Source organism: Trichosurus vulpecula, chromosome 5 (genome assembly GCF_011100635.1).
Source record: "Trichosurus vulpecula isolate mTriVul1 chromosome 5, mTriVul1.pri, whole genome shotgun sequence".
NCBI classification, from domain to species: domain Eukaryota; kingdom Metazoa; phylum Chordata; class Mammalia; order Diprotodontia; family Phalangeridae; genus Trichosurus; species Trichosurus vulpecula.
The window spans coordinates 150,421,809-150,436,964 of record NC_050577.1 but is presented as its reverse complement, the minus strand read 5'-3'; the positions used below and the strand labels follow the sequence as shown (position 1 = coordinate 150,436,964).

Below are 15,156 nucleotides of genomic sequence, written 5' to 3'. Positions count from 1 at the left end.
TAATTGTGTGTGTGTTTTTTAACTTGCTGAGAAACCTCTTCCATGATCTTAATCTTTCAAACTTAATACTAAAAAATTGTCATGGTTTTCTTAGAAGAAAAATGTCAAATGAGAGGCAAGAATAAATGCGCCCTTGCAGTAGAATATTACATGTGTAATTATTTTTCATATCATCAAAGATCAATTAAATTTCTGGTTAACGACTGATAACAGAATTTTGTAACTGTCCATTCTTGCTGTGAAAAGGTTAGCATTTGGGGACAATATATTGGAGTGATACTTTCTTTATATTTTAAACATTATTACTGTAACTATGATATTCATCTATTATTTTTCTAGATTACTGACATATCATAGATACACCATGCTAACGTTTCTCCCAAAAAACAATCGTGAATTTAGCTTTACTCTTACTGGTAATGTAGATTCAAATTCTTTTTATCTCAAAGAGTAAAAAAAATCCACTGTAACCAGTGCATTCTTAAATCTATTAGATTCTATCTATCTATCCATCCATCCAATCAAGATACAATTCCATTTGATTTCAGTAAAAAATGTTTTATTTTATTTATAAAAGCAAGATTTAAATAAAATTTTAAAGTAGGATGTTTGCTCCCAGGCTATTGTTTTTTTCCTCTCCCTTCTCTATACATATCATCATCTTTCTCAGAGGACAAGTACAGTTCTCTTACTGAAATGTTCTTTTGGAAAAGGATTTATGGTCACTTATTCATTAAGGTGGATTAAGCTACAATGTTACCTCTCCTAATGGTTTTTGTGCATCAATCCCTAGTCCTAAATTTGGAATGAAGACTTTGTTATGTGTTAAATGAATTTCAGGTGTCTGTCAGCAGGCTGATGGAGTATTTCTTTGAAAGGTGAAGAAATATTTCCTAATATCTCTGAATTCACCTCTGCATAGGTAAACTTGGTCATACTATAAGAAAATTTTATATCCTAGAACTGTAACTAAAGACCCAGAAATGCTTAAGTAGCAGCCTTCTCACTAACAAGGCTTTAATGGTTAAAAAGTGGAGTACTATATATATTTTTAGTCTCTACTTATGATAAATAATATATCCTAGAAACACTTTCCCAAGTCTACTGAACTTCTACTTGTTATAGTCTACTACATAAAAGAGTATAATACATAAAATTATAGTATCTATCAATAGAATCAATTGCTTGATCTAAGATGTTGCTGGAATTATCATTTTGTTAGCAAAAACTTATCAACAAAATTGGTAATTTATGTTTGAATGTTCAATTGTCTCAATTTTAATAGTAAAAGAAAAAAATCACGGTTACCTTGTACATATATTTAACTTCACCATTATGCTTATTTCAGCTTTCTCTGAATGAAACATTTTAAATATAAAAATCACTTTTTTTTTTACAATGTAGAAACTCGAGATGGAATTTACTAAAAGAAGCATGGTTAATTTATCATTCCAGGACACATTATTCTTTGTCCTGGCTAAAACTCAATGGCAGACTATTTGCAGTCTATCATTACAAATTATGATTCCAGAAAGAAGCTTCTATCATTTCATTTCTTTTTTATAACTTTATCCAACATACCTTGGTTCATGGTAGTTGAGATAAGAATAATGTTCAAGCAGTTTCCATGTAATTCCATTATCATAAGAATAATGCAATAAAACACCTTCCCCAGGCTGGTTGGGGGCTTTGCATGTACTCAATACAGATTTGCTTCCTAGTCTTAATGTGAACTGGAGAAACCTAAATAAAAATTAATTTATGTAGATTAGTGAGTATATGTAAGAATTTCAAAATATTATATTCATTACTGCTTTAAAAAAGACTTCCAGGCAAGTTTAGATGAACTTCCCATGCTGCTTTGTGACTGACATTCCCTCTCTTTAATGCCAGTGTGGGATGTGTACTGCTTTAAAAAAGACTTCCAGGCAGTTTTAGACGAACTTCCCATGCTGCTTTGTGACTGACATTCCCCCCCTTTAATGCTAGTGTGAAATGTGTGTACATGTATATACATAGATGTAAAATATCATATGTAATAGAAGGGAATGCATATGTTTTATTTGCATTGATAAAAACATACATGCACACACAAATGTGTGTATATAACATATACACATTTAAAGTGCCAATCATCACTGTATTGCATTATTTATTAAGTACTGGGGGAAGGGAAGACATGGAATGGATATAATCAGCCACCACAAGCTGTCAAATAAATAAAACTACATAAATAATTAATTAGCACTTGGCTCTGGCACACATTTTTTGATGCTAACATTTCATATTTTTCCATTTGGCTGATAATAAATACCCTAAAGTAATTTGTTAAGCATGTGAATTACTTAAAAAAAAGGATGGATTAACCTAAAATTAACCTTTGTCGCCAATCTTAATTATGATTTAGAGAAAGGTTAAAGTGACATTTTATGGAAATAAGATAAAATGTGAGAAAACATAGATCAGAAAATTAAATTAGCTATATCACTTTGCCATTCATTTTTTAGCTCACCTCGACTGCGAGCTGTCAAGAAAGGATGTAATGAGCTGACGCCTCCCATCTTTATTGAAAACCAACGCCTTTCCACTGGCTAAGACGCCACATCCAAAGCTAACTTCAGCACCACGGATAGAGTAAAAGTTGTGGTAAGAGGAGAGCCTGGAACTTCCAAAGCTTTCAGAGATAAACATTGGGAATGTTTGGGATGCCATTTCACAAGCTGGACCTGAAAAGCCAGGGTCACACCTGTCAGAAAAACACAACAAAAATTAAATATATAACATAGTTGCTTTCAATTTTAACATTTTGCTTTTTCAGAGATTTTTCTGAATCTAGTTTGGGAAGAATAAAGTCAAGTATTTGATTGAATGGTAAGTGGAGCTTATTAGCCTTCAGAGAGTTCTGAATCTGAAGAGTCAGCAGGGTCTGAATGATTGTAAATATCCTAACAGAATGTATTCTTGGCAGAGCAGTGCTATAAAAAGGTTATGATTAAAACAATAATTCATTGTGCACCTTCAACAAATTCTACATAATTTTCCTACATACATACCTATATTCATGCATAGTCCTATTCTGAAATCACTCAATAAGGGGCAGTCTGCAAAGTATGTAATTTGCTTCAAGGTGATGATTATGAAAACTACACATAAATTCTATTAACAGGAGACTTCTCTCTCTGCTATATATTTACGGTATATTTCAATTTCAAAAAATTGAAAGTCTGTAGATATTTTAAATGTGAGTGGTATATTTTCAGTTAGGTAAAATGCAATGATTATGCTTTAACTTGTAATATATTTAGGAGTTAAATTATATTATTTTGAATTGGAAAATATAATTGCATTCTGTTCTTTAGTTTCCCTGTTTGACTCTTTAAAATCCACAGAATACCAACAGTCTTACGGGAAAACACTAACCCCTGACCCATGTGGATGTCCTTATTAGAAATTAGGATCCCAGGTTGGTGGAGCTCCAAGACAAAAAAATGCCACCACACACTAGTGTTTGTGGGCATGTTCTGTTTTTATATGAACTGACTTGGGCACTTGACACAAACTCAATAAATAATTGTCTTAAATGCATTTTTAGTTTAACACTGGGAATGCCAAAGATTTGAAGGGAATTATCTTTAAGTGAGAGGTGTGATGTGATGCACTAAACATACAGTTGGCATGGCGTCAAGAACACCTGGGATGAGTTCTGCCTCTTACACTTAATGCTGTGTGACCCTGAGCAAGTTACTGTACTTCATATTGCCCCAGGAAACTGTCTAATATTATAAGTTGCAGACCAAGGGCCAGTAGGCATTGCTAAATGGAGTTTCTCACTGGTAATTCTCTAGACCAATGAAATCACAGGTTTTGTGCTTTCACAACAAAAACCAACAAAACCCTAACGAAATATTTCTTAACCAGGAATGCATGTGCATATTTTTTCTATTTGTTACTACCTTCTTTACTAATTTTTTGTATTTAATGTAATTCAGCTTACTACAGAATGGAATTTAGCAGGAAGTAGCTCATTGTGGGATCCTTGTTCAAGTCACTTATATATCTAAGAGATATTTCAGAGTCAAAAGGAACTTAAAAAAACCCCAATAACTCAATCCTATGGCATGTGCCCAAAGGATGATACCACAGTTGGCTGTCAGATTATGAGTAGTTTCCAAAAAACTATGAATATTTTGCCTGAATCTACATAGCCTCAAACACCGCAAATGACAACATTCATTACAAACTATTTTGCCTGGCATTCCAGTCCCTCCATTGTCTGACATTAACTTATCCTTACATTCTTACCTCATATTACTGCCCCTCCCTGATCATGTACTCTACCTTCCAGTAAATCTTAACTTTCTCAGCTCTCTGCCTTTGCTCACACCTTACCTTATGTCTAGAATGTCCTTCCAAGCTTCACCTATTTCCTATTCCTTAAAGTCCAACTCAAATGCCATCTCTTAGTTATTTTTTTGCCTTCTTATTCAGACCTCCCATGGAACCTTGAATTCACTTATTTCACAACACTGCATACTATAACTGCGTTTCATATGTGCCTTAAAGTTTTCAAAGCATTTTATGAATATAGTAATATTTGATCTTCATAGCAATCCTAATAAGGTAAGGATTACAGATATTATCCCCATTTTATAGATGAGGAAACCAGGGAGAGAGGTTAAATAATTCGTCCATGGTTATGCAGTAAGGTCAAGGGTTGAATTTGAACCCAGAGGTCATTTGACTCCAAATCTAGGACCCTCTCTACTATGTCCTGTTGCCTCTAACTTTGCATTTTGCACCCCTACCAGTGCATTCTGGGTAGACATGGATCCTGCATTCTATTATATTTGTAGCTTCCATAGTGCCCACATCATGCACGTATCACTTGGATAATAAGTGCTCATTAAATAAACTACAGTAGCAGAATCATCTAAAAGAATACCTTGCTAATTGTGGGCATGCATACATGGCTGACACATTAGGCAGCCCATTTGTCCCTCCCTACTACAAACAGAGACCTGATGGAAGGGTATTTAGGAATATTCTGGTATATCTAAGGAAACTTAGCAATGGGGTATGGAATTAGTAGAATTGTATGGGATGAAATTTTATGCTAATGTGTCTTAGGCTTTGAAAGCCAGAGACAAAAATTTCAAATATGCTTATGACATTTGCTAGCCCTGGGACCTTGGGTGGGAAACAGCCTCCTGAGAATCAGTTCCTTCATCTATGGATAATAGTGCTTGGAATATCTACCTCATAGAGTTGGTCTTAGGGAAACATTTTGCAAACCCTAAAGCACTATATAATATGAATGATTATTTAGATTAAATAGTGAAGACTTAAAATGACTACTCCAATTTCTGTTTGAAACAATTATTGTTAACATTGAAATTTATTTGAATAAAATTTACTCAGTGCTATGCAAAAACTTTTGAGGAAAAAATTCATTGATACAACTTTACAAATATTTTCTTGTAAATAGCACTTTCTAGCATATTGGCTAAAACATTAATTTTTAGACATAAAATTAACATCTTTCAGGAACTACAGAATAAAGAAAATACTAAATTATTATTTTAATAGCATTATAGGTAACTTAAAAAGAGAAGATATTAACCATGTAGGAGTGGGATATAAATGGAAGTTTTTCAGGTAATCACTTCTAGACGTGGGGAATCTGCTTTTTTTCCAAGGCACTTAAGATGAAATTTGGTGGAAATATTATGGAGCAAACTTTGCCTTTCTCCCTGAAAGCCAGTGATCATAGATTCAGCATTAGAAGGCAGTTGAGGTACTTTTGAATCCAGTCCTTTCATTTTACTGAAGAGGAAATTGAAGCCAAGAGAGGTAGAGTGCCCAAGGTAATGCAGGTAGTATGTGGCAGAGCCAGGATTCAAACCCAAGTCTTCAGATTCAAATACTAGCACTCTTTCCATTAAACCATGTTTGTCTGCTCTGAAACCTTCTTCACATCTTTGTAATTTTTTGTATTCTTAAATATCCCATTTTATATAGAACTTTTTTGATTGGAAGTAGGATGTTGAAAAGATTTTGAAATGTTGGCATTGGCTGTCCATTCTCATGAATGTCATGTCTTAGGCATGCAATGATGCTCCTGAATGATCATAATGAATGTCCCTTAAATTATTCTCTATTTTTGGGATGTGTGTATAGGGAGGATGAGAAAAAGCAGAATGGATGATCAGATAGACAAAAATAGAAATCTATATAGGTCAAATACAAAGATTAGAAATTTAGCAAATGCTTGTTGAGCCTATGGATTGCATTAATACACAGTTGCACATGGCTTAAGTACTATGTAATAAATAAATTTGAGGTAAGTAGATATTTCTCTTCAGTTAAAATATGATATGGAACAAAGGAGATTATCCATTAAATTACTAATATGCTACTATTTAGATGATATCTCTGATGCCAGGAGAAGGTGCCCAGCACATTGGGCAGACCTCAGGAGATTTTGTGGAAGGGCTTAAGAAAGAGTTGCACAGGCTGAGAGGAGATATAGAGGCTGCAATTTTCATTACTACAGGCAGTACCCATATTGATGAGATCATATGTCAAAGGAAACCTCAGAGTTTATATGGCAAACACAAAAGAACTTCGTAAAGAAACCAGTATCACAACAAAATGCAGAAGGAAAATGACTCACAAGAGCATAGTGGATAATTTTGGACTTGGATTAAGGAAGACCACAATTTGGATCCCACTTTATATCCTTACTAGCTGTGTGGGTACAATTCACTTAAACCCTCCCAGCCTCAGTTTCCTCATCCATAAAATGAGGATAATAATAGGTACTACTTCCCAAGGTCATTGTAAGGATAAAATTAAAAAAAATGTATGTGAAGTGCTTCACAGACTTTAAAGCACTACATAGTTATTATTTGCTAATATACAGCATTTATAGTATTCCCTCCCCTGCTGTAGTTTAGAATATTCTTTTAAAAATTCTAGATTTGTAAGATTTTATTTTTCTTTTATCACTGTCTTCATCAATTGCTTTACTTCCTTCTTCTATACTCTTAAACCACTTTATATCATAATTTACATAAAGGATTAAGAAGCCAAACTAATTTAAAAATTGTATGAAGGCAGAAAATATAAGTCTCACAAACAAATTTCCTTGAAAGGAAAAAAGACTTACAGATGAGGGAAAAATATTTATTTTCTCAGTAGATTTGCTAAATTATACCTGTTAGGTCCATCCTGAATTATTTTGTTTTCTGGATATATCGGTAAGTGGTTGTTTTGCAGCTAATTTAGAAAACATTTTCATTTTAATTTTTTAGAATGACTCAAGAACACTCAAAGAATGGCCCAAGTTAATGGAAGGACAACAAAATGTTTTGGATTAGCATGCGGAAAGCACATAGCAAAGAATCTGAAATTATAAAATGGAATGCTTGGTTAACCTTTTTTTTAGGTTTAGCAGATAGAAAACTATGAAACACATCTCTACTCACAATGAATACATAATACTAATAATTTTATAGCAATGAATTTACGTTCAACAGATTTTGCATTTGTCCTTGGTAGACCCCAACCAACATGACCTGGAAAAGCATAACAATTTGTGGCTTGCAACACAAATTATATGGTTTTAAAAAAAAACCCTACAAATATTATTATTAGAGTGCTTACTTGCAGCCATTTCGAGTGCATTGTCCTCTTCCAGAGCAGAATTTGAGGCACGAAGGACCAATATAAACTGCCGAAGGAAAACAAAGGTTTGTATAAATAAAGGCTATGTTATTGGAAAACCTAAAAGCATCACCCACACATGGAATAATTTTATGAAACAAAAATATGAAGTGTTGTACTTTATACGTACAGCATAGCCCATATGTGGAAGTTCAGGGATACTGAAAGTGACATATGGTATGTTCCATGACAAGTTAATTGCTTAGGTTATGAACTTGCTAGTGTTCACAGATAATGCTTTCAAGATTTTGATATACATTATGTAGAGAAGAAAAGAGAACACTTGTGATTTTGACTCTCCTTTGTACAATATTTTCCCCAAATTACTTAAAACAAAATATGTTTATTCTATTACTAGTCATTACATTTTTATGAGGATCATATTTTTTCTTGGGGAAAAGAAGAATGTCACAAAGGAGCATCTAGATATCCCAGCAAAGGATCAGGTGAGATACATTTTCTTGAAATTTCCAACTCTATATGATCGCAACTGGACAACAAAATACTTATGATTCTTAAATATATTTCTGAATGTTAATCAACTTGGGGAGAATAACAAATCTCTTGCACAGTTTAAAAACACTCATTGCCCCAAGGATGTTGACATAACAACATATTCTTTTTTTTTAAAGCACAATATTGCACTGATTGTGTGAAGTTACAAATCCAAATTCAGATCATAAATTCAGAGCTGAAAGGCACTTTTCAGGTCATTAAGTCCAACTTTCTCAGAAAAATGAGCTAAAGAGAAGTGAAGTCACTTGCTAAGTGCCACAGAGCTAGTTGGTATCTCAACTGAGATACAAGCCCATGTGTTCCTGCCTCTCAAATGCCGTGCTCTCTATCCATTGTGGCATATTACTTTTTAATACCGGGAATTAAGAACACACCAGTGTCCATAAGAAACAAGGCTGTAAGTAACAAACTACATGAAGCATGGATGCTTTTTGTTTTCTGAGTATCAAACCTCGAGCCTAACCCCAAGACCATGTTTTTTTGGTTTGTTTTTTACTTGCTCTTCAAGCTTTGCTTGAGAATGGTACTACTTCCTGCTTCTTGTCTAGACAAAACCTTTTTCTTTTGGACCTAGCATCCCTAGCAGCTGAGGATCCTACTGGAAGTTCACAGTCAATTTGGTCGTTCATTTTGTCTGTATACTTCCCAAATAGGAATCCTCCAGCTTTTGCCTTTTATCATTTCCCAGACTGTGCCAAAAAAGACTGTCCGGCTTTGTTCATGGTGTAGTCCTACCTTGGCCTTGCCTCAGGGTAGAACAGGATCAACAAAATGTTGGCATAAGTTTTTGCGCTTGCTTTTTGGATGGATGAACCTGATGACAAATATGGCACTTATACCAAGCATAAGCAGCCCTTGGCTGCTCCGATGGACTACACAATATATCTAATTAGCACTCAGCAAAGTGAAGCCAAGGAAATAACCATTTTTAGTATGTAAATGGGTACCATTTTTCTCCCCAGAGAAAATCTAATTCAATGCCTCCAGGCATACATGCCTTATGGTTTTTAGATGGGCTAATTTGTTCAGCACAGCCTAGAGGTGATGCCAGGTAGTTCCCCAAACCTACTAAACTGGGCATTACAAAGTTCAAAAAGTCACTGATTCTAGTGCTTAAAAAGTCTCCATTAGAATGAAAAAGTGAACACCTCCAAGGCACTAAATAAAATTTAGTTTTAAGAAAAGTGTTCTTTGTCACCACAATTTTCTATACAAGAGTTTTAATGGATTGAAGCATAATCTTAGGTTGCAAATTTTCTTGATGATCAACAAATAATTCCTTTTTTTTTCTTGAGGGAACGGAACAAAAAAAGCATGTTTTTCCCTGTATCATCACTTTCATCTTTTTTTTCCATCAGAATCACAACAACCCTATCCAAAATTTAATAACAAACAACAGTAGATTTTTCCTTTTTGTAAGTTACATGCTGGTTTTCAGTTAACCAATATAGGTACCAATAGATACCAATTCAGGTACCAATATAGTTGTCTTAATATTTTAAAGAAGTCTATGAAGATTCTTTCTTTATAAAAAAAGAGAGGTAATGTGGAAATCCTGAAAAAAAATTAGACTTAGGGTCAAGACATCTGGGTTTCAATCCTATCTCTCCCTGAATCTCAGTTTCCCTGCCTGTAAAATTGAAATCATAATTCTTGTATAACCTGTTTCATAGGGTCACTAGAAGGACAGCACTTTGTAATCCTCAAAATCTTGTATAAGTGTAAATTGTAATTAAGCAGCATAGACACTGAATCTGAATGCACCAAATACACATAATAATAGAATACACACACACATATGTAAGTGTACACACATACATATACCTATATATATATGTATACATCCCTAACAAAATTCGGACATCCACTGACATCTACCAGTTTGCTCTTCTTCACAATTATATTATTTTAATATATAACTTTCTATTTTCAGAAAGGACTCAGATTCAGAGGGAATCAGGAAGGGAAAAGGAATCATGCATTAGTGAATTCTCACAGATTCCCTGAAGGAGGCAAGTGTCACGTTCTCCATCTTGCTGATAAGACAGAGAACTGGTTATTGTTGTTCTTTTGAGGGAGTTGCTTAGGTTGAGCCCTGAGGCAGTTCCTTGCCTTGGTTGAGGACAGAATTTAAGATTTCCTGCTTGCAGGTTTGCATTATGGAAACACTATTAACCACTGCCATTTCATTTGTTTAAACTTACAGAGACAATGCATCATAGATTGTTGGGGCAGATTAGGTACTTAACAAATACTGACTATAAGCAGGACACTAGAATATCTTCCCCAAGGAGTTACCTTGACTTCCCTGTATTTGGAATTTTGTGTATTTTAATACATTCATCTTCAGAGAGGTTCCCAAATTTAATTCAATTCAACAAAAATTTATCTTGTGTCTAAGGCATGTAGCACACTGTGCCCTAAAAAGTTTAGTTAAGAAAAGGCTGTCAGTCTCATGAAGCTTATGGTCTAGTAAGGGGGTCAGAAGCACACAAAGACAACTGAAACACACTAGTACTTGGTCAGTGCATTAGAAAGTTGTGAAACTATGTGCCATGAGAGTCCTGAGGGTGAATGTTGTTACCAATCAGAAAAGGCATCATAGTAGAGGAAGCATTTGAGCAGGAGTTTAAAAGACAAGTAGAAATGAAACACGAAGCCTGGAACAAGGATGTTTCAAGCATAGGTAAAAGCATGAGCCAAAGTAGGGAGGCAGCAAAGTTCAACATGTATTTGGAGGTCAGAGATTGGTTCAGTTTGCTTGGAACACAAGTGAATGAAGGAAAGCAATATTAGATGAAGTGGGGAACGTAAGTTAGCATTATACTGTGGGATGCTTGGAAAAGAAGATTAAACTTTAGTTGGTAGGTAATAGGGAGCCACTGAAGATTGAATTTTGTGGTGAGATCAGAACTGTATATGAGAAAGAGAAGTCTGGCAGCAACATTAAGGAAGGATTGGAGGGGTTGTGGGAGGGAAGGCCGGAAGTCCTAATAAGGAACTATTGCAGTAGTACAGCTGGTTTACACTGGAGTGGTGGCAATGGGAAGAGAAAGGAAAGGACATTTGTGAGAGATGTCACAGACAGTATAGATGGCATATTTACACTCTCATGAATCATTTAGGCTTTGCATTTTGTTATAGTGATGGTATTTCTTTATGAAGGTCTTCTGTGTTTAGCATATGAGCATCCCAGATGTTGTAGCAGCCACTAAGAGAAGAATAGGCCTTATTTTAATAGCACAGCGTGGAATATACTTATGTTAATTTGATGTAAGCAGTTGAAGGGAATGTTAGGCTATCCCTTGTCATCAAGCCTGGGAGTTTGAGTTTCGGGGCTTTCAAAACATTTTAATTATGTATGTTTCAAAATACCAGGACCTTTTATTGCTGACTCCACTGCCTTTTCTGATTGCTCATCCCTGGGCTTCCTAACAGAAAGCATAGGCACAAAGGAAGAAAGAGCATTTAATGAATTGCAGGGCTATAACTTCCAAATGTGATGAAGTCTGTGCTGAACTAACAGAAGTGCAGGAAGAGTTTACATCAATGGTATGTGATTATAATAGGCATAAATACTAACTATTATCAATCGCCCACATGTTTCCAAGGATTGGGCCCATTTGTCTCCAGCGGATCCTGGTGTCCTTGGTTAGTGCTGCATTAGGAAGCGGGATAGTTATTCGGTTCCACCTGCAAGAAATTGAACACACAAAATTTAATTCATGGCTAAGTTCGAATTCTCATCAATTACTTTAACCACAAGATATTCCACATATATTGGGTATAACTATTTTGCTAGTAATTTCTCCTTAATCCACTTGTACTCAGATGTCCATGGTATAGCAAAAATAACTCTGGATTAGAAATCAAGATCCTAGATCAGGGCTGCCATTAATTACTTTTGTGACCCTGGACAAATCACAGCCTCTCTGGGCCTCATATAATTAGAAGGCTGGACTATATGATCTCTCATGTCCCTCCAGCTTCAACAGCATTAATCTTTGACTAAATTATTATGCATCCAAATTTATTAGGGATAATTTTAAACTGCTTGGTCCAACAATCTATTAACTTATTATGATCTCTCTATTGATCTAAATTATTATGCATCTGAACTTGTTATTAGTGATCATTTAAAACTGACACATACCTGCTAAAATGTGTTTCATGTTAAAAAGGTAATGTTCTTTCCAATTCCCAGTTTTCTCTTGTAGGACTTAGCACTTGGTTCAAACACATTCTTTATTTTTAGAGTTGGTGTGAAATCCCTAGATAGATTGCCTACAGCTGCTGTGTAGGCACAGGATGTCTATTCACAACCTATCTTAGGAGAGTGCCATATAGCTCATATCATACTAAATAGAAGATAGGAAATAATCTATCTGTATGGCCAACTTTGGCTTCCAATATTTTGAAGACTGATAAGTGGGCAGCTAGGTGGTACAGTGGATAGAGTGCCAGGCCTGAAGTCAGGAAGACTCATCTTTGAGAGTTCAAATATGGCCTCAGATACTTGTTAGCTATGTGACCCTGGGCAAATCACTTAACCCTATTTGCCTCAGTTTCCTCATTTGTAAAATGAGCTAGAGAAGGAAATGGCAAATCACTCTGGTATCTGCCAAGAAAACCCCAAAAGGGGTCACAAAGAGTTGGACATGACAGAAACAACTGAACAACAAAAAAGTATTCTGCTGGTGTTTGTACTTTAAGTACTCACAGGGCTATTCCATAATATTTCTAACTCTAGTAATGCTTTACAGTGATCAGAGGAGCATATATTTAGAGCTAAAAGAGATTTTAGAGGCCACTAAGACCAACATTCTCATTTTACAAATGAGGAAGCTGAGATTACAGAGGTTAAGACATTTGTCTAAGGTCACAGAGCTAGGAAGCGTGGGAGGCAAAATTCGAATTTGAGTCTTCCTGACTTCTAGTCTTCTGCTCTGTCCACTTTGCTTCCTATCTGCCTCAATGCCAAGTGGAAATGTATGACCATGTGAGAATGAAAATAAGAAGGGGTTGGCCTTCTGATAAAGATGGCTGCCTGAATAAAAGCAGACTGCCCAGCTCCTACACAGAGCTAAGTCAAATGGGAGATGTGATTTAGAGTGAATTACAAAATGATACCAGATTACATTTAATGCCAGTCAAAATGCAATCACTACAAAGTGTACGAGCTAGTCAAGGATCTTACCAAACTTCTATACTATTAATCGGCACTTGCTTACTGTCATGTTTGAATGTGATGTGCTACCAGGTACCATATTCACAACAGTTATGTTAAGATTTTTGAAGAAGGATCGCTAACAAAATGCAAAAAAGAAAGAATATCTGAGATTAAAAACAATGATAGCACAAAAAGAGGGAGAAAATGTCTGTTATTCCATTACAACAACAAAAAATTGATATCAGTGAAAGGCATGAGCATGGTCACAGTAATTCTAAAATGGCACAAGATGTTGGCATTCCTGATGATGCAGATTATAAAAAATGCAGGTAAAATAAAAGAAAAAAGCAAATTTGTACCAGTTTCTTGTGGTTTGCAAACAACTACAAGTTAAATAAATGTCTAGTGATAGAAATGGAATGTCTTTTAGTAGTATTTATTGAAGACTGCAATCAAAAATGCAGAATAGTTATTCAGATAAATACTTCAAGTTTAAGGCAGTGAAAGAATATGGAAATTAAGTAGAAAGTGAAGACAGTTCTACTGAAAGTACTGATTGGTTTGATAACTTTAAAAACTGAGTTGAATTGCATAATATTAAAATAATCAAAGAGGTGGTCAGAGCAGATGAAGACACTCTGGGATATTGCTGTGGAGAAAATAATTGAAGAATGCAGATACACTGATTAAAATTTTTTTAATGTAGAAGACTTTTAGAGTTCACATTTCAAAGGAAAAAAACCCTACCTCAAGCTTTACTTAAAGTGTCTAAGGTCACCTGACAAAGAGATTTTAGCTTAAAACCAAAAGCTTGCTTATCAGCCTTCCAATCCTTGTGCTTTGAGAAGCTTCAGCCACTGAGCACTTCTAGTTCTTCGGTGGTTAAATAATAAAACACGGGTGATGAAATAGTTGTTGCAAAATACGGCAAAGATGATAATACTGCATCGTCAGACAGTATTATTGATCTTAGATAATGTCCCAGGTCATTAAACTACACTTGTGTGAGAAGCTGATCATTCAAATTTACTGACATACAGATAAAGTAATCTGTATCTACCAACATATGTGTGAAGATTCACAGAAGGAAAAGATACTGTTCAGTCTACACTGCGAAAATATTTTAAACTACAAAGGTAATGTTTTCATCATATCCTAGTGTAGGGTTATTTTTAAATATGATATTCAATAATTTAAAATGTTTTTAATTTTGCTTTTGATAACTCCTGTATTGTTTTATAATAAACTTGAAGCAGAAATACATTTTTCTTATCTTTTGTTATATTAGCAAACATGAGAAACCTTATTTCAAAAATTTTCCATTGTATGTTTCCATTGAGTTGGAAACAATGACTATATTTTACATATAATTATAACTCTGAATTCAAATAATGTGACTGTTTCATGGGATTCATTATTTGCCCTAATTGGTATCTAACTACTCCCACTCCAGTAAATACCTGAAATTAGCAGTAGACTAAATAATGATCAAGAAGAAACAACAGCAAGTTACTTCTTTCATTCTAGAACTACAGAAAAAGTTGGTCAGAAGCTCATGGGCAATAAGGAAGAAGCTGCCACAGAAGTGAATACCACTTTAAGCAAAAAAGCTAGCAGCCTCCAAGCACAACCAGAGATGACTGTAGTCTACAGGGATCTGCGGCTGAACTTAAGAGAGCTGAATGCTCCTCCTAGAAAAGCTCGGTGTAAACGGAACACTCCATGGTGGTTGTAAATCCACAGTG

General features: G+C 34.9%; 1 protein-coding gene across 2 annotated transcripts in view; it reads right to left on the bottom strand.

The window, feature by feature from the left end:
• The window catches only part of RELN (reelin), a 560,642-nt gene that overhangs the window by 184,079 nt on the left and 361,407 nt on the right, over window positions 1–15,156 (bottom strand). For both annotated transcript variants that reach the window (XM_036762107.1, XM_036762108.1), the window contains exons 16-19: window positions 11,825–11,934; window positions 7,666–7,732; window positions 2,513–2,746; window positions 1,582–1,743 (exon numbers count right to left, since the gene is read on the bottom strand). In XM_036762107.1, coding sequence (XP_036618002.1) covers window positions 1,582–1,743; window positions 2,513–2,746; window positions 7,666–7,732; window positions 11,825–11,934 — 573 coding nt within the window. The remainder of the gene's footprint in view (window positions 1–1,581; window positions 1,744–2,512; window positions 2,747–7,665; window positions 7,733–11,824; window positions 11,935–15,156) is intronic.